Source organism: Pecten maximus, chromosome 11 (assembly GCF_902652985.1).
Source record: "Pecten maximus chromosome 11, xPecMax1.1, whole genome shotgun sequence".
Lineage (NCBI taxonomy): Eukaryota > Metazoa > Mollusca > Bivalvia > Pectinida > Pectinidae > Pecten > Pecten maximus.
This window is the reverse complement of record NC_047025.1, coordinates 24039264-24065686: the sequence shown is the minus strand read 5'-3', so window position 1 is coordinate 24065686 and position 26423 is coordinate 24039264. Positions and strand designations below refer to the sequence as shown.

Sequence of the window (26423 nt, the reverse complement as noted above, 5' to 3'; positions counted from 1 at the left end):
GCTGGTCGATGAAAATACGAAACTAAGAAAAATAGCTTTATCTGGAACCAAAATAAAGTCGAAATGCTTGGAAGTGGCCTCTCCGTACTTGTTTGACAATATTCACATAAGCAACTGATGAGAAGGAAGCTATCAATAACATAATAAGATGCCGGTTGTGTATCTTGAACGGCTTCCATTGCCTAGTCTTCAGACATACTCGGCAATTTCTGCGGTTCTGTTGTCTTGTTCGGTGTTGTACGCATATCAAGTTGTTATCAGTGTTGAAGAAATTTCCAAAGGTGTAACTACAACCATCAGTGATCATGATGTGTCTACCCCAGATATCGTCCACGAAACGAAGTCAAGCACAGAGGACGGAGGAGAGGCTTCGAGTATCGAGCCTGTTGAGGATTTAATGAACTTTACGTTGCCATATGATACTCTCGGCTTGAACATTTTCCATGTTCTCACCACAGAAGGGTGGTGCATTTGGGTGAACATTTTATAATTACATTTGATACATCTCTACTAGCAGAATACAACTGTATAGTTTACAATGTTAACGATGTCCTTTGAGCGAAACCGTACTAGTATTTTAACCAATATGTCCCCTATGCCAGCTTTTGTATAATAGGCAAACTTGCCTATTATACGCAAATTGAGACATGGTTTTGTTACTAAAAATAGCCAAAATCCCTTTTTTTATTTTTAGGTCACCTGAGACAAAGTCTCAAGTGACCTATTCTAATCACCTTTTGTCCGGCGTCGTCCGTCCGTAAACAATTTACATTTTCGACTTCTTCTCCAAAACCCCTAAACCAAATTCAAGGATTTGGCAGGAAGCTTCTATGGCTAAAGGTCAACCAAAATTGTGAATTATATGGTTCCCACCCCCTAGGGGCCTGATGGGTGGGGCTAAAAAGGGTCAAATTGACTAAAACTTCAAAAATCTTCTTCTCTACGCTCAGATATGGTGGAATCAAACACTCTTCATAGATGGAAGGGTCTTAAAGTTTTAACCAAAATTGTGAATTTCATGACCCAGGGGTCTCAAGTTTGGCCCTGGGGAAGGGGTAAACTTTACTATAGTTTATATAGGGAAATCACATTTTTGACTTTTATTTGTTGGATTTGTAATTGAATTCAATCTAATTTGGTTAACATTATCAGCACGGGTTGACAGATTAATGGTATGCACATGTTGGCCCTGGCTGACCCCCTGGGGCTGATGGGTGGGGCTAAAAAGGGTCAAATTGACTGAAATTTCAAAAATCTTCTTCTCTACTCTCAGATATGATGGAATCAAATACTCTTCAAATATGGAAAGGTCTTACGGTGCTTTACCAAAATTGTGAATTTCATGACGCCGGGCTCTCACGTTTGCCCCTGGGGAGGGGGTAAACTTTACTATAGTTTATATAGGGAAATCACATTTTTGACTATAATTTGTTTGATGTCTATTGGAATTAATTCTAACTTGGTTAACATTATCAGCTTGTGATGGCAGTTTTATGGTGTGCACATGCATATGTTGGCCCTGACTGACACCCAGGGGCTGATGGGCGGGGCCAAAAAGGGTCATTTAAATTAACTGAAATATTTCAAATCTCAGGTGACCATTAAGGCCCATGGGCCTCTTGTTTTTTAAATTTCACCCAAGTCGCATTTATCAAATCACAAAACATACAAATTCAAAAAAAAATTAAAAATATTTGCACATTTGAAAGTACCAAAAATTGATGCAATACTTACGGTAGAGTATAACATAAAGTTTCTAGGTAGACAACGCTTTTAGTAAACATATTTTAGTCAAATATTATTTACCTTGTATTGTAGTAAATTAAATTGCCATGAATATGTTTCAAAATTTACTGTTTAATTGATTTTGGCTTTTTTAGTACAAATCCATATTCCAAAAAGGCAACTGGCAAAGATAACTTGAATTTGACAGTTTTCCCCGACCTGTTGATAGACCATAGTCCTCCAGAAGGATTGTCCATCTGGTTACCGACCCCTATTTGTAACAGCTATTATGATCTACAATACACTGTATACGATGTGGCTCCTGTAAAACTGAAAAAGTGTCCCTGAACACTGATTATAAATAGGCCTATATCCCTTTTGGGAAATTAAAATTACTCCTTAAATGTACATGTGCATTTGCATTTTAAACCTGGTGTCATGTACATGTTGAAAATAAATGACCTCTAGTAAGGTCAAATTGCCATAGCTCACTGAAGGAATTATTGGCACTTCAATGTGCAGGCCTACTAAAATCATGAAATATGCTAGAATCACCTAATATGATCAGAATTTGAAATTTGAAAGTCAATTTTAGGATTAAAATCATGTTTAACATAGAATATACCATATATATAGAAATACATCCAAATGTGATAACTACAAGTGATAAGTTCATAACTACAATAACATTTGTAAAATTTACTTGGCATCTCTCTTTTAAAGTGGTTTAATTTTCACCCTTGATGATCTTCAAAGCCTATATAACTAAAGTGACAGGTTATAGCCATTACATATATTCCTATAGATTTGCTATGAAAAGAAGTGACTGTAGCCATTGTATCCTTAAAATAGTCGCTCAGCTAAATGAGCGTGCTTCTAGATATTTGACTCATGATCATTTGGTTGATCATCACATGAAGATGGCTGAAGGTGGTGGATTTCTGGCTTAAGTTTCATGGTCTAAAATAGGAGCTATGTAATTAAGTCTCACTAGTTTATAAGACAAATGTAAATTAATGAGTTGTCTTTGTTACCATAATCTTGTGCTAATAAAAAGAATATAGAGGACCAAGATTTCATTACCTGTTTCCTATATAGTTATATAGGTACAGTTGAAATAAAAATGACATTTGTACTGTTTCATTAACACATGTAAAATATTTATATAATGTGTATACATGCATGTATTCATTAAAGCTGGTATATTATGGAAAATAAAATGTACAGTGGACATAATTATTTAACCATTGCGATCTTTACTTCCAGACACTGGTTAACACAGCATATTGCTGTCTGATTTTGCTGGGGAAAGTGATACAGAAACAAGTATTTGGTGACTTGAGGGTCAGTGAACGACAGGTAAGTATCCAAACATCTGTATTCCCAGAGTTCAGTGTTCTTTTGTGACTATTGTTTTAGTAGATTTCACTTACATATAATATAACAATTGCTTTAAATCACTGTTGTTGATAAATTCATGCACATTTTATATCCAACTGTATATAGAAGAGTATTGTCCTTTGCTTACCTTTTGTTACTTTCTGGAGATGCCAGATTTTGTATGCTACACATCTTGTAAGTTGTTAATTTCCATGCAATCCCTGTGTACTACAAAATATGCATGTCTGACGAAAATGTGTATACAACACACTTGTTTTAGTTTTGGTGCCTCTAGATCTGAGGCCACATGTACTAAAAATACCAGTAAAAGTGGAATGCTGTCATCTTGATTCAAGTTAGAGCTTAGACCACTCTCCCCTAGAATAGGCTAATGACGATGATATCTGTTGGATAGTTGTTCCTTTGCAAAATTCTTTTTCTCCAATATTGAAAAGCAACATTTATTCCCATAATGCTTGGCAGCAGTGTATGATCATTCTGATAATGCAATTTAAATTGTTATAAATTAATGAAAAATGATATAAACCACCACCTTGTGTGTTAAATTAATGGAAAAGTAATTATACAAACCACAACAATGTGTGTTGTGTAAGCTTCAATGAAGTCCCTCATTTACATGCCATGACATTTAATTTACTTTTGGTATACATCATGTATATTAGAATTTACAGTATTTTCCCATTGTTGGCAGTAGATCTATATTGTCACATTCAGGTACACACTTGTGTTGGTTATTGACAGCTGTCGTTCCAGGTATGTCAAGTGTCTCCACACAGTCAAATTGCCTTTATTGTAGAGTTTATCCCGCACAAAAAAACAGCTTGCTTACATGTCATCAATGATTTTAGGTTGTTTTAATGATCATGATTCATTTAGTTCTTTAATTTGCCTTTTGTGTAGGATTTGGATATTTTTCACTGGAATATACATTCAGAGGGGTTCACTGTATAGAGTTGGTGACAGAACTAGTAAAATTCAATAATAATTGGCATTTTCTTACCTTGCTGATGCTTACCAACCCTATTGGCCCTATCAGGGGTAATATTGGACCATCTTTATCCACAGTGACCTGCTGCACAACTGAACACAATTTTTCCCCATTGCCAACAAAGTCATTCAGTAAGAGAGGAGTTTCCCCTTGTGAATATTGCTTTAAAGCCCTTCCAATACCTAGTTAACTGTTTACTTTTCATCAATGAAGTAGAGGCATGTTTTGACCTAGATTTGTTGTATTATGACAAGAGATGTGTGGTACGTTATAAAGTAAGTTTTCACTGTAAAAAGCTGTAACAAAAGTGGTACTAATAACTTGTACACAGAAAAACACCTATTAATATCACATTCTGTTTTAATAGATTTTATATCACATTTTACTCTGGCAAACTTTAACACGACAATAAATAAATAAATAAAAACCTCCAATCCTCCCGCTGGTACTGTTATACACTTCAGTATGTCCTGTCTGTAGGATACTTTAAGTAAATCAACAACTTATAATTAACACAAAGTCCTATAAATTTGTTTTGTTCTGACTGATAGATAACTCAAAATACAAACTTACACAAAATTTACTTGTTGTATGTTTAACCTATTTTAACATATTTGTTTTTATTTGCAGCATTTGAAGGATCGAATATGGAATTTCCTGTTCTACAAATTCATCTTCATTTTCGGGGTGATGAATGTGCAGACGATGGATGAAGTGGTCAACTGGGTGGCTTGGTTTACCATCCTTGGCTTCTTTCACCTTCTGATCCAGCTGTCCAAGGACCGCTTTGAATATGTATGTCATATATTCTGCAAAAAGCTATGTTGATTTTGACTTATGTGTAACTATTTTGATAGACAAAATTCTATTATGTTAACATTAAGAAAAGAAAGTTTGACAAATGATAAGCTAGTATGTTGGTATGAAATTGAATGTTTGGCAGATATGCGTAGATACATTGTTAGACTTAGCTACCTGGTACATCACATGTTATCAGGAGTAACTTTCTGTGGCATATTAGACACTTTAAGTGGCATTATGGACATAAGTACATGCATATACTAAATTAGGGAGTGTAGCAGTAAGACTTTATCAGTAATACATTGGGAAGTTAAGGGGTAAGTAATGATTAGAAAGTTTGACAGTGAGACTTTGCTATAACTTGTAGTAATTTCATAAAATCATTTTTCAGGTGTCATTCTCTCCAGCAACACCAAGATGGTTCCACTTGAAGTTGATTTCCCTCCTTAGTGTGGTATTCCTCTGCAGTGCCACCCTAATTGTGATATGTATCTATGTAGGCATGTATGCTGGACTCACAATCTTAGCCTTTATGGCAGCAGAGGTAAGACTTCAATATACATAATAAATTAACTGAAATATTTCAAAATGTAGGTGATCGTTAAGGCCCATGGGTCTCTTGTATGTTATCAAATTACCATTATCAAGTTTCTTCCTTTAAAAGTTGTGTTTGAAAGGTAAATCAAACTTGTACAGTAATTGATGGTGGATTTATATATTGCAGTGTCTGATCCTAAGCTTTCGGACCCTCTACGTTATTCTCCGGTATGTTTTGTGCATAATATTATTTGACATGAAATTCAGAAATAAGCATAAAGCAGTATCTTTGTTTCAATGCTGTTGTCTTGCATAGCTGAAAGAAAGGTTATATACATTTATATGTCTTTGATGTAATTTTAACATTACTTTGTTTTATGAATCTGGAGTGTGCGATTATAGCACATATTCTGTATTTATTCATGGAAAGGTATAAGGTTACCTGATCTTATGTACATGAATGGTATATAAGTGACATGTGTTGTTCCAAATATTTCAGGTACGTGATACATCTGGTGGACATGAATGTTGAGGGAGTGTGGGAGAAGAGAACAGTCTATATCTACTATGCAGAACTTGTATTTGAACTGTCTGTCCTCTCCGTGGATTTCGCACATCACCTACATATGCTAGTATGTGTATTGGTTATTTATATACAAACTTTAGCTATGGCATCAAAGTTTGAATGCCCTTACCTGATTTAAGTTTGATAACATAATTATTGTAAAAAGATGTTGTTTAATTGTTTACAATTTTGAGCTTTGAAACAATTATAGAATTATGATTTTCTATGAACACAGCAGATACTTTTAAAATATTATTAACTTCATTGATGGTTTCACAACAGAAATATTGTACCATAATAAATGGCCTTCTTATTTATTTTCCAGCTATGGGGTAACTTTTTCCTCAGCATGGCCAGTCTTGTGATCTGTATGCAGCTTCGTTACCTGTTCTATGAATTCCAGAGGAGGGTTAGAAGACACAAAAATTACAGAAAAGTTGTGAAAAATATGGAGGCTAGGTACAGAAACATACATATTGTCTAAGATTTGGTCAAATACTATTGACTGGTGATTTTACAAATTTCCCTTGTTCTTACTAAATAGCCTCATAATTGTTTTCAACTCCAAACAGAACCTTTTATATGGATGTGATCAGTAAAGGCCAGGACTGAATGTGGTTATAATATTGTCAGTCGATGTATAGACTAAAAAACAAGGGAAGTGCACTCTAAATACCACAAAACATTTTGTGTAAAGAGTGCACTTTGGTTTTTTTGCATCCATAGACCAATTTATCATTTTGTTCAGCCCTGATAATTTAATATTAAAACTAAAAAGAAAAAATCCATGAACAAAATATGTCTAATTTACGACAGAGGACCAGGTGAGCTTATGCCATACTTCAAAAATTTATTCAAACAACTTCATTTTAACTACAAATTTGAATTTAGCTTAATTTGACAGGACGCATCCCAAGATGATCGGGATTCAAAAGTGTAAAAATGGTGGGGCTCACCCCTCAGCCCTGAAGGTCAGGCTAAAAAGGGGAAATTTTGCTATATTGCTAGAAACAACATCTTTCGAACTATGCTATGAATGTCAATCTTATGTCCTAAGGAACTATTCTTTTGCTCATGAGGAATCAATGTCATAAGAATGAAAGGATTTTATTTATATTTGATCTGAACCATCCTTGGGGGAAGATGAACCAATTTTGTATAAACTGTGTACCGCTTCTTTACCAAGCCTGACAATTAGGCAATCCAGTAAAGCAGAATCTCTGTGTCCCTTAAGGCCTTGACGATGTAACTAAAATGTGTTGTAGATATGCGGCTGTTGAAATTATTGAAAACTTTAATGGGAAACAACTTCCTTCAGTTATGTTCATTTATAAAATCAACCATCTGTCACCTATCTAAACATTCACTGTACCCATAGATGTTGACCCATCAGAAATGTTCATGGCAGATTTGTAATTATGTTTTACAGATTCTCAATGGCAACTAGTGATGACTTAAAAGAAAACAATGACAACTGTGCCATTTGCTGGGAACCAATGGAAACAGCTCGCAAACTGCCATGTGACCATCTATTTCACAAGTATGTCTACAACAATAGTGCATCTTGTAAAAATGACTGGGAATTTAATTACTCTAAAAAATACATCTAGAGAAAAGAAGTCTTAACGAAAGCACTTATGGTTGGCATATATCAAAATCAAAATAAGATTGGCTTTGAGGAAGCTAGTTTTTCTGTCCTTTGTACATTTCTGTAAAAGTATTTGCTCTGCATTTCTGTAACAGTAAATGGTTTGTGTACATTGTGTACTAAAAACAATTTTAGTTGTGCTGGGAAATTATATATCATATGTTTTCTTTTAACAAGTAAAACTGATAATTGATTATTTTAATTTGCAGCGGTTGTCTTCTTTCATGGCTAGAACAAGACACTTCCTGTCCCACCTGTAGAACGACCCTCAATGATACTCCACAAGAACAGCCGCAGGAACATGTTCCTGATGAGCGTGGTGATGCCCCCATCAACATCCCCCCTCCTGGACAACCCAACAATCGTGCCTTAACCAACCATTTTTTCCACTTTGATGGTACATACAGATGTCATTTTGTTATCTCTTCAACTTTGGTTTAATAATTACCTGTATGTAAATCTTTTAACACTTCCTACTGGAAAATTGTGGCTCATTTGTGTCTTCAAATTTCTTTTGTAACAGGGTCAAGATACGTTAGCTGGTTCCCAAGTTTTTCGGTGGAGGTGACCCACACACAGCTCCTGCCCCAAGGTCAGCAGCCTCCCCCAGTGCAGACTTCTCAGCTGGACAGTATGGTCAGTGTTCCACAAAGTGGACAAAATTATTTTATCTTAACCCATATTGCATTGACATATAGATCTAGTATAAATATTACATTGAGTAAAAATATAAATGGTTTATCATCACTCCATCACATTTATCATAGATTTGGACCTTCATTATTTCCATACATATTCACATCGTAGAGTTTGTAAAGAAGGGTTAACTTTTATGAGTTGACTTTCTGGGCCTTTTACAGGATAAATACAGTTAACGGAATTGAAGTAATTTGATTTATTTCAATAACAGGCAAGACAAGTGGAGACAGTGTTCCCTCATATTCCTATGAATGTCATCATGGATGACCTGAGACAGACACGGTCTGTTGACTTTACAATAGAGAATATCCTGGAAGGACGAGTGCAGGCTCCCCTGGTGAGTTTTAGAGGTAGTGGAAAACTATAAATTAATCACTGCCGTCCTTGTCCCATTGAAGAGTGTAGTGATATTTAAAGATTGTTGCCTGTCAGTTGATATTAGAGGAAAGTAAATCATTTCTCATTATGCTGTGTTTGCATTTTTAGCTTAAATTGTAATATGAACTTTCCAAGATATTCTGATGACCAAAGTTTATGAAGATTATCTATACAGTGTTGTTGTGTTGCCAATTTGATGTTTATTATCTACTCTGAGTAGCATTAACACTAACAGTCTACATTCGTGCTTCCAAAATGATGTATGTGTAATACTTTCAACTTACTAAAAGTTGTAAAAATCACCAATATCTCAGGCCAAAAGTTGTAAAAATCAACAATATCCCTAACCAAAGTGTATAAATTTGTCTTTGAACAGATTGTTTGAATTACGTCTATGTTCTGTTTCCTGGCTATATGTTGCATTCAAGCAAGGAGGCACTAATGAAAAATTACTGATGCTATAACCTTCATCCAAAAGAGCCAATCTCCAATCTTATTTTCTGCATCCAAAGTTAAAGACAAAATAAAATATTAAAGTACCGTATATGACCTAATAAGGGTGCCTGCCCTAATAAGGGCGCCCCTACCTTTTTTCCAAGGAAAAAATCTTTGACTGAGTGTCAAAATGGTGTTCAAAAGTAATAATTCATGTGAAATGTTTTGCGTCTTTATGTGTTCAATTTTCATCAGCAAATTAAGTCACTGGATCACAAGTTTTCGCCATATTTTGTCTATTCCTACATGTACAGATGTCAGTGCAAAGTGCACCTGAAACTAAACACACATACAAATAATAACTTACCATCTTTATTTGAAGATAAAGTAAAAGGCTTCATTCTTGTTGTTAACTAACTGTGGTTCAGAACAGAAAGCTAGTAAAAGTCATTGTAAATCAATTATTAGGTCAAAGAAAACGATGTCTTAAATGATCTGGGAAATCACCTGTGTCTATAAATAGAACAAAAAAGAGTTCCATTTGAACATAAATGGTGGAACACACGTTCTCTGGTCTAAAGAACAACTGGCATGGTTTACAAATTTACAGGAATATTCAAGTGATGTTTAAGCTTAATATATGATAATGAATAGATATCTTCATCTGGAATATTTTTATGACTGAATATATTCTGCTATAAGGTATAGTCTGTTTCATAAATCTTCAGAATAACGAATATTAATAAGGGCGCCCCCACTGTCAATTACCCGCGCCCTGCGCCCTTATTAGGTCATATACGGTATATCGCAAAACAAAACAAAAATATTGTAATTTATCAAAGTAAACATTATCATTTTCCCTGTAATCATACTGTGTCCTCTACTCGCCTTCACCGTGTCATACTCCACTTTATTTAAAGTTATCGTCCGGTTTTCAAATTTTGGCTGCAGGTTGGGAACATGGATTGCTTGCAATACTCACCCTTGTTTCTCTTCTTATTTGCAAATATTTCAGCCTGGTACTTTGGTGACAAGAGCAGCACTTGGAGATGCTGAGAATCCTACAACAGACGACCCTTCTGCTTCTGTGAGTTTACTGTTGTGTAGTTTTTGCTGTGTTTTGTTGTTCTCATTTGCTTCTAAACAGTTCATTATACTATTCTCTGAATCATAAAAATATTAGTTCAATTTGAATTGTTAAAAAGGTTTTAAATTTTATGCTTATCAAATAGAATACTGCATGTGTTAACATCTTAAAACGTTTGTGTATGTGAGATATATTTTTGATGTTGACAGCAGTTAGTTCTTCCTACAACCATGTCCAGGACCAGTGTTATGGCAATAGAGTCTGCAATGGCTGCTCGTCAACAGGACGACCAGTACAGTACTCAGGATCCACAAAGCAGTTACGACTCTCCAGACCCACAAAGCAGTTACGACTCTCCAGACCCACAAAGCAGTTACGACTCTCCAGACCCACAAAGTAGTTACAGAACACCCGATCCTCCCTGTGACCCAAGTCGGACTCGATACAGCAGGGATGAGGTGCCTGCCCCAACAGGCAGTAGATTCTCCAAGTCTGCCAATGAGCGAGAGGTTATGTTGCAAGATCGGAAGAATTCAATGTTGGAACAAGCAAGAAGGTAAAACAGTTTGATAATAAAATATATTGTTAATTGTAAAAGCAGATTAATATCTTAAGGAATTTAGTTAAGACTTCATACAAAAGGTTGGTATGGTAACACATCAAATGAGCTGGTATTTCAAGAACCGATGGTCCAGGGTCAGTACAGAGACACTTTGTAGTTAAAATTACTAGAAGTATAATTATGTGTATAAATTCACAAACATGATGTTTTATCCTGTTTTTTTTGCAGGAGATATTTGGAGAAATGCAACCCAAGGCAACATGAAGATCACCAGTCCACTTCAGATTCTGACGAAAGCCAGGAGTATTCTCTATTAAAAAACAGTCACTCTGGCCACACGGATAACAGAGCAAGGCAGAGAGAACTAGCTTTTCTGGCTGCACAAAGACGCATGGGCTTGAATGATGATGCCAACTAGATTTACCTTTTATTATCAGATCTTGACAACAACAGGTACTAAAGGCCATCTTTTGTATGATGCTATGATTCAGGAATGAGTTACGGGACACTTTTTTAATGTGATTTTTCTATTAGACAAGGTACCTCTTCTACCGTCAACCACCGTGTTTCTGGTTCTGGAGTAGCAGAAATAAATTATTAGACATTATTATTGCAACTTGCATCAGGCTGTATATTTGAAATAATAGCAAACTAGGAAAGTAGCTTACGCATATTAATTCTGCCTAGATGTGTAATCAAATAATTACATTCTGTAAGGAAGTTTTATGATATCACATTGTTCATTAAAAATGGAACATTTGTTTCTATCAATAACTAATTATGAAGAAGATCATTATAATAATTACTGGAATTTGAATGCAACATTTCAAACTGTTTTCAATACAATACACATCCTAATTATAATGCTTTGAAAAAGTCATATGCTACTCTTTTGTTATCTATGGTTTACAAATTATTGCGAAAAAAAAAAAAAATTAAAAGGAAACACCAGTTCAGGTAAATCTTTTATTAAACAGGTCAACAGAACTGAGAATTAAAAGAAAGATTTTAGCTGGGGCTTTTTGGTGCTGTGTTAATGTTGTACATATGATAGAAATTTGAGATTTTTGGGGATACATGTATTAACTTATGTTAACAATTTGCAGCTCTTATCCTGGTACCTTTCCCTGGTGACGAATACCTGCCTGGTGTATTCTTAGTAGAGAATAGCTGCTTTTAGTTATAGGAAGATGATTGTTAAAAACATGGTTTTATCCATTGGTAGTCAATTGTGATATGTACATAAAATTCAATATTTCTAATTATACAGGAAAATGTGTATATTTATAATCATTATGATATGCAGTAATTTTCGTTTTTACTCCAATTTTCTGGAGATATGTTTCGTATATGAAAAGATTGTGAGGTTTGAAAAATGAGTAATCATTGTACGTACATGATGTTAAATTGTTGCGATGTTCTGAATTTCTATTTAAAAGTCAGTAATATTGTTCTTATATTTTTTTGCTATAGAAGTTAGTAGAACTTTACAAAGATCATGACTTCTGAAACTCATCTTAATATGTTTCCCTTATTTTGATTCTGTTTGGAAACTAGAGCTCATCAGTTTTGTTTGTATTGCTATTAAACATTGCATTTTCATGAAATTAGAAACTATTTCTTTATATTGCATTTCCATCTACCCAAGTAAGACTCATCATTTTTTATTATATAAACAAGTTTGTGGTTAATATTAATTTTCACACTTAATGCTCCTGAAAGTCAATAATGCACGAATATCAGTAGATTACCAGCATTAGTTTTTACTGTAAAAATTATGTTTTGCTAGATTCTGATATTACTCACCAATGCACTTCTGTTGTTGTTATATTATAAACTATCTTGTGGTTACATATTGTTTTTCACCATATTAAGAGATTATTGGCCGGAACATGTTTGTGGAGATTTTTATGACTAAATGACCGATATATTCCCTTGTACTTGTGAATGCTTTTACTAAAGGCTTTGCTGTGGACCAGTAACTGTATTAACAAGGTGGCTTCTACAGTGTTGATTTATAATTCCATTGTTGTTTACCATTCCGACAGTAAATAATTATCTTTATCCCATATCTACATAAAGGACTGTATGTGATTTGGAATTCCTTCACTTGCTACCTAAATTATTCATGGAAGTTCAAGAATTTTCAAATCAGAATGTTCAAATTAGAATTTTCAAATTATTTCTCCTTATGGCTCCTTCCAATTATATTTTTTTTTTGCCATAGCCTATGGTAGTCACTTGAAATTGCTGTATGTTAGAAAAATTATAATCATGTTTTCACAGCCTTTCTCTCAAAAACTATAGAGCATAGCCTTATATCAAATTAGATTGTGTAGGTATCAATAATAAAAGCTCTGAGGGAATCTTAATTGTCGAAGAGAATGTGCTGTATGCTTGCTAGAGAAAACAATTTTACAAACATTTTACAGAATGGACTGAACACTCAAATTTCACTGAATGAATGTATTGTAGAGGTATTTATTCCACATTATCAAAAAAAAACACAGAAACCTCAATTAAAAAATTTGAACTTTGATGGCATTAAGGGCCAAAATTGTCCAAACTATATTCTGTTGTGAATACAAAAAGTATGTTCATGTAATATATTGATTTATGGACACTATTCAGCTAAGTTTTCTATTACAACTTTACAGTTTATCTATAATACAGAAAAAATGAGATCCAACGTCCGGTGTAGGTAGTTCTATACGTCCGGTAGTCTCCCTAGGATGGATTCCTCATGGTATACACGAGTCCGGTACATAAAAAGTGTGTAAACAATAAGTAAAGATGACCAGACAACATCCGTAGGAAGATCTTCAACTGGTTTAATGGTTTACATGTTTCGGCATACTAGGTATGCCTCCAGTTCTGAGGACGGCATACCTAGTATGCCGAAACATGTAAACCATTAAACCAGTTGAAGTTTATCTATAAGAATAACAAGGAGTAGTTTTAGTATATCAAGTTTCATTTGTCAATGACAAATTCAGTTAATATTACAATCATGCCTTTTAATTTAAAAGGTGTCTGAAAAAAAGGGTAATTCATTGTTTTTGGTGAGACAAGTAAAATACTCCCATAGAACAATGATGTTTTTTTTCTATATTATAAATCTAATATTTATTTCAACAAATATTTTTTACACAACGTCATCCTCTTCATTTACATACTGTATACCTGGAAATTTTTGCCCCAGGTTATTTTCGCCCTTGAGCAACACAAAACATTCACCCTGTTTTAAATTCGCCCTAAATGGTTTTGCAGAAATATCCTTTTCCTCGTTTGTAAAATGCTAAGTTGAAAAGTAAGAGGGTATTTTTGTGATCTGACTACACTTGGCCCATGTACTATGGTTTATAAATCCTTCAACTCAGCTTGAAATTTTCGCCTTCATCTTAAATTCGCCCTATCTTCAAAGGGCGAAAATGGCAAAAATTAAATGGGGACAAAAATTACCAGGTATACAGTATTTCTGCCTGTCTATAAAGGCCACTGACATTCATTGTACTAACATTAATTTATATCCTTCTACCTGTCTGCGAAGGCCACCACACTGTAAATGTCTATATAACACTTTTACCCTCAGTTAGATATATAGCAAATTCATGTTGGAATTGATAAAAAAAAACATGCTAAATTTTTTTCGCAGTTCATTGATCTGGTACATAATTGATTATGTATTTGGCTATTGTGATGTTACCAAAGAAGACTGATCTTGATCTATCACAATACAGTAGTTGTACTATAAAAGGTAATAACAAAGACTTTTGGCTGTATTCTATGATACATTTGCAGAATACATTTCTTTCAATAACTATGGTATTACTAACATATAGTATTAAAGTTCAAAGTCTTTAAGCATGAGTAGAATATCGCATGTAATGATTCAGATCACTATCTATACAAGTTATCAAACAAAGTTAAGCAATCAGAGTATTCAGGAATTTTTACTATAAACGGAAATCAATAACCATACCCACCTATATCTTCAAAACACATCATTTATGCAATGTTAAGTAAAGTGTTACTGAAGCTGTTCAACGCTTAATATGTTTCTTGATAGCAAAACGAAATCTGGTACTTTTTCAAAAAAATTTAGATCTAGAATATGTCCAATCAACAGAATTTGTAATTCTTGTGAAATGAAAATTTCTACTTTGCTACTTTGCATCAAAAGCTTTAAATGACTTGCCATTAGTCTTTGGTAACACATCTTGTATTTCTTCAGGAAGTCATATACATGTAAAAAGATTTTGAAGCTACTTTGCATAAAGAACTTTAAATATGACTTGCAATTAGTCTTTAGTAACACATCTTGCATTTCTTCAGGAAGTCATATACATATAAAAAGGTTTCGGTTTGTTAATGCATGTACTAACTATACATTACTTTGTATTTAATAATGTAAACACACATTAACATATTGTACTCTCAAATCATTAAATACTGCCAAACTGCAAGTCTAGATTTGAATGTATAATTTTAAATTCCATATTAAAATATGATTCTACATATATATATGTACATATCAACTAAAATATAGATTAATTAATTAAATTTAGACTCTTTTTCCTGTTTACATTTTATCAACGTTTAAAGTTTGGTATCATGATCCTGGGGCTGGTGTGTGTTCATGTTTATACAATTCATGAAGATTACTTCTGTATGTACATTAAACACTATATTGTGTTTACATACATACAGAGTTCATAGTTAAAACACAGTGGTGCTTGAAAGAAATATTTTTTTGAGATTCCATCATAGGATTTAGATTAAAGTGCATGTGTGTATAAAACACAGGTTAATAACATGTTTTGCCTTGGTACTTTTTCATGATTTGATTATGTTGATTTTGATAGTTAAAACCTGTACATGTGATGTTGCTCCAATGTTCTGTTCTGAGTTGTGACATTTATCTCTTCTACACAGAAAATTATCTATATGTGTAATTATTAAAAGCCTTAATTCTATAGGTGATCCATTTTTTATTTTGAGTTTTTAATAATATTTCATGCAATTTTTTCTTTGTAAAAGTAATGCACACATTTATTCACCGGCAATAAGTCCTTATCATGCTTAAAATTCGGGACACTAATCTGAATTGTAAAATCTGTGTGTATTTATTGCACAATAGTGTATAGTTTTGTCAATTGTTTTGTATGTCTTCTTTTATTACTGGTAAAACACCTTGTTTTTAATAGCTTTAACAAGACGTGTGTTCAGTTTTAGTTTTAACAGGTTTGATGGTGTTATGCAACAATAATTAGCTTTACAAGATAAATTTCCCTCAGTTTTTAAAAACATTTCATTACCAAACTTACTTCTATTGTGTATGAATGAATTTATTATATTATTATAACCTTTACCTGTATTCATACAGATTTTCAGTCTACTTATCATCTATTTCAATATTAGCTGTACATTGTAGTACAGATTCTACAATTAAAATTAAGAAGATTTCACATTTTATAGTGAGTTTCATCTTCACTTGTAATCAGATTTAAAACTACTAAACTACTTCGCATATATGGTTTAGAAGTGTTTTAGATGTTTAGAAATTGGATTTTTTCTATAAAAAAAATCAACAATCCATCAAGAACAAACAAATATAGAAATTTCAAACAGAAATCTTTTATAATGTGACATGTTCAGGTTGAAATCAGATCAAAATTTAATATTTAATGGTATTCAATGAAAATTTTCTGGTACATGACTCTGTACCCTCTATACTAAACTCAGTACATGGTAGTTTTTTAATGTAACAACAGTTCATAAACTAGCCTTGAAATCGTAAAATAATTCCAGTGGTTATCTTGTTTATTTTTGAAACAATATAAATCATCAGCACACACTACATATGTCTGCCGTAACATGTGCTGTATAAATACTCGAAAAAAATGTCTGTAATAAAGACAGTAACTGTTTATATTGGGACATAGCTTTAGGTATTCACATTGAAATAAGTACTTGAGTGTGTTTTATAACAGAAGATATGTTGTGATATTTTGTAATATGAGTAAAACAATTGTTGATCTCTTTCCTTGTTTAATATAACTAACTTGTTATTGTTATAAGTGCATTCAGATTTGCATAATAATTTTGGATGCATTGAAGATGGCAGCCGAAATAAAGCAGTCTTGTACATAACTTCTTGCTTTAGTTTTTGTTAAAGTAGCCAATTTTTGGTGAATTACAGTTCCCCCCCCCCCCCCCCCCCCCCCCCCCCCGAATTTGAAGATGTACGTAAAAAAATGCACACAGATGATAAATAAATCTGATGGATGTTTACTGATATTTAAACTATGAAATTTAAACTATAGGTCAAAGGTCACAATGTGGGTTAGAGTGACCTACTTTTAGAATGTGACACAATGCCTCATTAACGTTCAATAGTTTGTTCAACTTGAAGCCATAGGGTTCATAAGTATGTACATAGAAACATCAATTTCAACAACATATACATTATGTAAGTCAGGAGATGGACAAAACAATAGGTGTAACTGGTGATAGGAATATAGAAATTGATAGATATATCCAATTTATAAGAACAGTTGAGGATGGACCAAACAATAGGTATACCTGAGATAAACATATACAAATATGATATTGATCTATTCCAAAGGTGAACTCATGGATCAGTGTAGGAGATAGAGTCAAGACAACATTTTTCTTTGATGTAGGTAAAAGGTGACAATGTAATACTTTTAGTATGCCACACACACCCTCATTTAGGTGTAGTGTTGGCACTTTGTCGGCATGTCAGTTTGAAAACGTGACAAGACAACATTTTTAGCTATTAAATCTATGTTGTCGCGGTTTGAGGATAACGACACCATTCATGACAATCATTGAAATAGGGACTTTCCATAAAGAATTTGGGACAAAAGCGGAGCGTCAAATGTCGTCATTAGGGATAAAGAGAGTGTTAAATGTCGTTATTGGGTATATGAAGGGGTGTTAAATGTCGAAAAAGGGGATATAGAGAGGTGTTAAATGTCGTCATTGAGGATATATAGGGGTGTTAAATGTCGTTACTGAGGACAAAGAGCGGGCCTTCAAAAGTCGCCATTGGGCATATAGAGAGGTGTTTAATGTCGAAAATGGGGATATAGAGAGAGTGAAATGTCATTGGGGGTATAGAGAGGTGTAAAATGTCATCATTGGGGATAAAGAGGGGTGTTAAATATCGTCATTGGGGATATAGAGGGGTGTAAAATGTCCGTCATTGGGGATATTGAGGGGTGTTAAATGTCGTCTTTGAGGACAAAGAGTTGGCCGTCAAATGTCGTCATTGGGGATAAATAGGGGTGTTAAATATCGTCATTGGGGATATAGAGGGGTGTAAAATGTCGTCATTGGGGATATTGAGGGGTGTTAAATGTCGTCTTTGAGGACAAAGAGTTGGCCGTCAAATGTCGTCATTGGGGATAAAGAGGGGTGTAAAATGTCGTCATTGAGGGGTGTAAAATGTCGTCATTGGGGATATTGAGGGGTGTTAAATGTCTTTGAGGACAAAGAGTTGGCCGTCAAATGTCGTCATTGGGGATAAAGAGGGGTGTTAAATATCGTCATTGAGGATATAGAGGGGTGTTAAATGTCGTTACTGAGGACAAAGAGTAGGCCGTCAAATGTCGTCATTGGGGATAAAGAGGGGTGTAAAATGTCGTCATTGAGGGGTGTTAAATATCGTCATTGAGGATATAGAGGGGTGTTAAATGTCGTTACTGAGGACAAAGAGTAGGCCGTCAAATGTTGTCATTGGGGATAAAGAGGGGTGTTAAATGTCGTCATTGAGGATATAGAGGGGTGTTAAATGTCGTTACTGAGGACAAAGAGTGGGCCTTCATATACCTTCATTTGGGATAAAGAGGGGTGTTAAATATCATCATTCACCCAGGGGATATTGAGCGGAGCGTAAAATGTCGTCATTGAAGATATATAGGGGTGTTAAATGTCGTTACTGAGGACAAAGAACGGGCCTTCAAATGTCGTCATTGGGAATAAAAAGGGATGTTAAATGTCGTCAATGGGAAAAAAGAGCGGGGCGTCAAATACCGTCATTTTGGATATAGAGGGTGTTAAATGAAGTCATTGGGGATATAGAGATGTTAAATTTCGTCATTGGCGATATAAAGGAGTGTCAAATGTCGTCATTGGGGACAAAGCGTCATTGGGGACATAGAGGGGTGTTAAATGTCGTCGTTGGGCATATGGAGGTGGTGTTAATGTCGTCATTGGGGATAAAGAGTTGGGGTCACGGGAATACATGTATAAATGGGGCGTCAAATGATGTCATTGAGGATATATGGGGGTTAAATGTCATTTGGGATATAAATGGGGAATGCACTGTCAAATATCATCATTGAGGACATACAATGGGGGGCGTCAAGTGTCGTCATTGAGGTTATAGAATGGCGTCAAATGCAATCACTATAGGGATATATCGAACGGTGTCAAATGTCGTCATTGAGGACATATAATGGGGGCGTCAAATGTCGTCATTGAGGACATAAAGTGGGGAGTCAAATGTCGTCATTAAGGACATACAGTGGGGCGTCAAATATCGTCATTGAGGACATATAGTGGGGCGTCAAATGTCGTCATTGAGGACATACAGTAGGGGAGTCAAATGCCATCATTGAGGACTTATAGCGGGGGCATCAAATGCCATCATTGAGGACATACATCGGGGGCATCAAATGCCATCATTGAGGACATATAGGGGGCATCAAATGTCGACATTGAGGACATATAGGGGGCGTCAAATGTCGGCATTGAGGACATACAGTGGGGCGTCAAATGCCATCATTGAGGACATACAGTGGGGCGTCAAATGCCAACATTGAGGACATATAGGGGGCGTCAAATGTCGTCATTGAGGACATACAGTGGGGCGTCAAATGCCATCATTGAGGACATACAGCGGGGCGTCAAATGCCATCATTGAGGACATACAGCGGGGGCGTCAAATGCCATCATTGAAGACATACAGTGGGGCGACAAATGCCATCATTGAGGACATATAGGGACGTCAAATGTCGTCATTGAGGACATACAGTGGGGCGTCAAATGCCATCATTGAGGACATACAGTGGGGCGTCAAATGCCATCATTGAGGACATACAGTGGGGCGTCAAATGTCGTCATTAAGGACACACAGTGGGGCGTCAAATGTCGTCATTGAGGACATACAGTTGGGACGTCAAATGTCGTCATTGAAGACATACAGTAGGGGCGTCAAATGTCGTCATTGAGGACATACAGTGGGGGAGTCAAATGCCATCATTGAAGACATACAGTAGGGGCGTCAAATGTCGTCATTGGGATATATAGTGGGGCGTCAAATGTCGTCATTTTGGTCATATAGGGGGCGTCAAATGTCGTCATTGGGGACTGAAAACATTTTATAGATGTATTGGAAACATATCCTACGTTAACTAACACTCCCTTTTATTCCAACTGATGTTTTAGACTCTATTATCATTATGATACGATGTTGTGTTTAATCCACCATGTCTATGCTGTAATGTAACGTCAATCTACATTATATAGGTGTCCGATTTATATCAGTGTCTTGACGTTTGTTTCTGATTCTTTTTTGTAGAATTTATATGTTGTTTATATACCGTTAAATGGAATTTGACAAATAAAACAGTTTAAACTAACTATCGGCAAAGTTGTACATGTAAATTAGAGAACTCCACATCATTTTAAATTCTACAGAAAGTTAAAGTACATTCGTAATTTTAAATGCCAGTCCAAGCGAGAATTTTTATACATAATTTTCAAGTTAGTGATGATAAATAATTTTCCTTCTTCTGATGTGGCTGTATAAATCTGCCCTACTATTATAGTCCCGGGGAAAAATAGATTCCGCCTGATAAAACATTCTTTAGTGAAAACATTGTTTTTTTCAATCACAATTTTTACACTTTACAAGTTAAAAAAAATTGTGATGTTAACAAAATTTGTAGTCAAAAGACATTGTATAATAACAACTGGTACGTACAAATTTCAACTTCAACCATTAACTAGAAACTATCTAGATCAATTCATATCAGACTGCTACTTAAAATGCTATTAATAAGGCTGCTTTGGCTTCACAAGGGCAAAACTCCACATCAATTAATGTAACTTTCAATTTTACTATGTACAGAGTATCTCAATTCTATCACAGTATTCTGTGAAGCTTTGGAATTTGCCAAACAAAACATGAAGTTATTGAATTAATATGATATTTGGGGAGATTTAATTTTGATATTTATGTATGTTTGTATGTTGATTACAACTGCTGATCCATAGAATGACAATAATGTTAATGTGACCAGACAATAATGTTTATGTGACCAGACAATAGTGTTTATGTGACCAGACAATAATAATGTTATTGACCATACATACATGTTTATGTAACCATGTTATCAATAATTTTAAGTGATTTGCCAGACAAATGAATGTTATGTGATATACACTATGTATTTGGACCAGACATATAGTTATTGATTCATTGTGACCAGAAGCAATAATGTTAATGTAACCAGACAATAATGTTTATGTAACTAACAATAATGTTTATGTGACCAGACAATAAGTGTTATGTAGACCAACAATAATGTTTACTGTAACCAGACATAATGTTTATGTAACCAGACATAATGTTTATGTGACCAGACAATAATGTTTATGTGACCAGACAACAATGTTTATGTAACCAGACAATAATGTTTATGTGACCAGACAATAATGTTTATGTAACCCGACAATAATGTTTATATAACTAGACAGTAATGTTTGTGTGACCAGACAATAATGTTTATGTAACCAGACAATAATGTTGACGTAACCAGACAATAATGTTTATGTGACCAGACAATAATGTTTATGTAACCAGACAATAATGTTTATGTAACTAGACAATAATGTTTATGTGACCGGACAATAATGTTTATGTGACCGGACAATAATGTTTATGTAACCAGACAACTATGTTTATGTAACCAGACAATAATGTTGACGTAACCAGACAATAATGTTTATGTGACCAGACAATAATGTTTATGTGACCAGACAATAATGTTTATGTGACCAGACAATAATGTTTATGTGACCAGACAACAATGTTTATGTGACCAGACAATAATGTTTATGTGACCAGACAATAATGTTTATGTAACCAGACAATAATGTTTATGTAACCAGACAATAATGTTTATGTAACTAGACAATAATGTTGATGTAACCAGACAATAATGTTTATGTAACTAGACAATAATGTTTATGTAACTAGACAATAATGTTTATGTAACCAGACAATAATGTTTATGTAACCAGACAATAATGTTTATGTGACCAGGCAATAATGTTTATGTGACCAGACAATAATGTTTATGTGACCAGACAATAATGTTTATGTAACCAGACAATAATGTTTATGTAACCAGACAATAATGTTTATGTAACCAGACAATAATGTTTATGTGACCAGACAATAATGTTTATGTGACCAGACAACAATGTTTATGTGACCAGACAATAATGTTTATGTGACCAGACAACAATGTTTATGTGACCAGACAATAATGTTTATGTAACCAGACAATAATGTTTATGTAACCAGACAATAATGTTTATATAACCAGGCTATAATGTTTATGTGACCAGACAACAATGTTTATGTAACTAGACAATAATGTTTATGTGACCAGACAATAATGTTTATGTGACCAGACAATAATGTTTATGTAACTAGACAATAATGTTTATGTGACCGGACAATAATGTTTACGTAACCAGGCAATAATGTTTATGTAACCAGACAATAATGTTTATGTGACCAGACAATAATGTTTATGTGACCAGACAATAATGTTTATGTGACCAGACAATAATGTTTATGTAACCAGACAATAATGTTTATGTGACCAGACAATAATGTTTACGTAACCAGACAATAATGTTTATGTAACCAGACAATAATGTTTATGTAACCAGACAATAATGTTTATGTGACCAGACAATAATGTTTATGTGACCAGACAATAATGTTTATGTGACCAGACAATAATGTTTATGTGACCAGACAATAATGTTTATGTAACCAGACAATAATGTTTATGTAACCAGACAATAATGTTTATGTAACCAGACAATAATGTTTATGTAACTAGACAATAATGTTTATGTAACCAGACAATAATGTTTATATAACCAGACAATAATGTTGATATAACCAGACAATAATGTTTATGTGACCAGACAATAATGTTTATGTAACCAGACAATAATGTTTATGTGACCAGACAACAATGTTTATGTGACCAGACAATAATGTTTATGTAACCAGACAATAATGTTTATGTGACCAGACAATAATGTTTATGTGACCAGACAATAATGTTTATGTGACCAGACAACAATGTTTATGTGACCAGACAATAATGTTTATGTGACCAGACAACAATGTTTATGTAACCAGACAATAATGTTTATGTAACTAGACAGTAATGTTTATGTAACCAGACAATAATGTTTATGTAACCCGACAATAATGTTTATATAACTAGACAGTAATGTTTGTGTGACCAGACAATAATGTTTATGTAACCAGACAATAATGTTGACGTAACCAGACAATAATGTTTATGTGACCAGACAATAATGTTTATGTGACCAGACAATAATGTTTATATAACCAGACAATAATGTTGACGTAACCAGACAATAATGTTTATGTGACCAGATAATAATGTTTATGTAACCAGACAATAATGTTGACGTAACCAGACAATAATGTTTATGTGACCAGATAATAATGTTTATGTAACCAGACAATAATGTTTATATAACCAGACAATAATGTTTATGTAACTAGACAATAATGTTGATGTAACCAGACAATAATGTTTATGTAACTAGACAATAATGTTTATGTAACTAGACAATAATGTTTATGTAACCAGACAATAATGTTTATGTAACCAGACAATAATGTTTATGTGACCAGGCAATAATGTTTATGTGACCAGACAATAATGTTTATGTGACCAGACAATAATGTTTATGTAACCAGACAATAATGTTTATGTAACCAGACAATAATGTTTATGTAACCAGACAATAATGTTTATGTGACCAGACAATAATGTTTATGTAACCAGACAATAATGTTTATGTGACCAGACAATAATGTTTGTGTGACCCGACAATAATGTTTATGTGACCGGACAATAATGTTTATGTGACCGGACAATAATGTTTATGTAACCAGACAACTATGTTTATGTAACCAGACAATAATGTTGATGTAACCAGAATAATGTTTTACGTAACCAGACAATAATGTTTACGTGACCAGACAATAATGTTTATGTAACCAGACAATAATGTTTATGTGACCAGACAATAATGTTTATGTGACCAGACAATAATGTTTGTGTGACCAGACAATAATGTTTATGTAACAGACAATAATGTTTGTGTAACCAGACAATAATGTTTACGTAACCAGACAATAATGTTTATGTAACCAGACAATAATGTTGATGTAACCCGACAATAATGTTTACGTAACCAGACAATAATGTTTATGTAACCAGACAATAATGTTTATATAACCAGACAATAATGTTGATGTAACCCGACAATAATGTTTATGTAACCAGACAATAATGTTTATGTAACCAGACAATAATGTTTATGTAACCAGACAATAATGTTTATGTAACCAGACAATAATGTTTATATAACCAGACAATAATGTTTATGTGACCAGACAATAATGTTTATGTGAACCAGACAATAATGTTTATGTAACCAGACAATAATGTTTACGTAACCAGACAATAATGTTTACGTAACCAGACAATAATGTTTATGTAACCAGACAATAATGTTTATGTAACCAGACAATAATGTTTATGTAACCAGACAATAATGTTTACGTAACCAGACAATAATGTTTATGTAACCAGACAATAATGTTTATGTGACCAGACAATAATGTTTACGTAACCAGACAATAATGTTTATGTAACCAGACAATAATGTTTATGTACCAGACAATAATGTTTATGTGACCAGACAATAATGTTTACTGTAACCAGACAATAATGTTTATGTAACCAGACAATAATGTTTATGTAACCAGACAATAATGTTTATGTGACCAGACAATAATGTTTATGTGACCAGACAATAATGTTTATGTAACCAGACAATAATGTTTATGTAACCAGACAATAATGTTTATGTAACCAGACAATAATGTTTATGTGACCAGACAATAATTTTTGTGTAACCAGACAACTATGTTTATGTGACCAGACAATAATGTTTACGTAACCAGACAATAATGTTTATGTGACCAGACAACTATGTTTATGTGACCAGACAATAATGTTTACGTAACCAGACAATAATGTTTATGTGACCAGACAATAATGTTTATGTGACCAGACAATAATGTTTATGTGACCAGACAATAATGTTTATGTGACCAGACAATAATGTTTATGTGACCAGACAATAATGTTTGTGTGACCAGACAACTATGTTTATGTGACCAGACAATGATGTTTATGTGACCAGACAATAATGTTTATGTAACCAGACAATAATGTTTATGTGACCAGACAACTATGTTTATGTGACCAGACAATAATGTTTATGTGACCAGACAATAATGTTTATGTAACCAGACAATAATGTTTATGTAACTAGACAATAGTGTTTATATAACCAGACAATATATATAATGTTTATGTAACTAGACAAAAATGTTTACGTAACCAGACAATAATGTTTATGTGACCGGACAACAATGTTTATGTGACCAGACTATAATGTTTATGTGACCAGACAACTATGTTTATGTGACCAGACAATAATGTTTATGTGACCAGACAACTATGTTTATGTGACCAGACAATAATGTTTATATAACCAGACAACAATGTTTATGTAACCAGACAATAATGTTTATGTGACCAGACAATAATGTTTGTGTGACCAGACAACTATGTTTATGTGACCAGACTATAATGTTTATGTGACCAGACAACTATGTTTATGTGACCAGACAATAATGTTTATGTGACCAGACAATAATGTTTACGTAACCAGACAATAATGTTTATGTGACCAGACAACAATGTTTATGTAACCAGACAATAATGTTTATGTGACCAGACAATAATGTTTGTGTGACCAGACAATAATGTTTATGTAACCAGACAATAATGTTTGTGTGACCGGACAATAATGTTTATGTGACCAGACAATAATGTTTATGTGACCAGACAACAATGTTTATGTAACCAGACAATAATGTTTATGTGACCAGACAATAATGTTTATGTAACCAGACAATAATGTTTATGTAACCAGACAATAATGTTTATATAACCAGACAATAATGTTTATGTAACTAGACAATAATGTTTATATAACCAGACAATAATGTTTATGTAACCAGACAATAATGTTTATGTAACTAGACAATAATGTTTATGTAACCAGATAATAATGTTTATGTAACCAGACAATAATGTTTATGTAACCAGACAATAATGTTGATGTAACCCGACAATAATG

The 26423-nt window shown here is 33.8% G+C and overlaps 1 protein-coding gene across 2 annotated transcripts; it reads left to right on the top strand.

The window, feature by feature from the left end:
- Window positions 1–54: 54 nt before the first annotated feature.
- Window positions 55–16979, top strand: LOC117337342 (E3 ubiquitin-protein ligase AMFR-like). 2 transcript variants are annotated; one of them, XM_033898267.1, is made up of 14 exons: window positions 55–475; window positions 2992–3084; window positions 4745–4909; window positions 5307–5459; window positions 5640–5680; window positions 5952–6084; window positions 6343–6476; window positions 7447–7557; window positions 7875–8062; window positions 8189–8301; window positions 8576–8701; window positions 10193–10264; window positions 10477–10820; window positions 11055–16979. In XM_033898267.1, exons 1-14 carry the CDS (start codon window positions 149–151, stop codon window positions 11242–11244), a joined length of 2190 nt encoding a protein of 729 aa, XP_033754158.1. In that variant the 5' UTR covers window positions 55–148; the 3' UTR covers window positions 11245–16979. The 2 variants fall into 2 exon arrangements, with proteins under 2 accessions (XP_033754158.1, XP_033754157.1); XM_033898266.1 differs by having other exon boundaries at window positions 10474–10820.
- Window positions 16980–26423: the final 9444 nt, after the last annotated feature.

Bases quoted from the DNA above. Each gene is read 5' to 3' on its own strand.
- LOC117337342 (XM_033898266.1), top strand. From the start codon at position 149: ATGCCGGTTGTGTATCTTGAACGGCTTCCATTGCCTAGTCTTCAGACA. The intron at 5,460-5,639 runs GTAAGACTTCAA...TATATATTGCAG, and splicing joins TAGCCTTTATGGCAGCAGAG to TGTCTGATCCTAAGCTTTCG. The intron at 6,085-6,342 runs GTATGTGTATTG...TTTATTTTCCAG, and splicing joins CACATCACCTACATATGCTA to CTATGGGGTAACTTTTTCCT.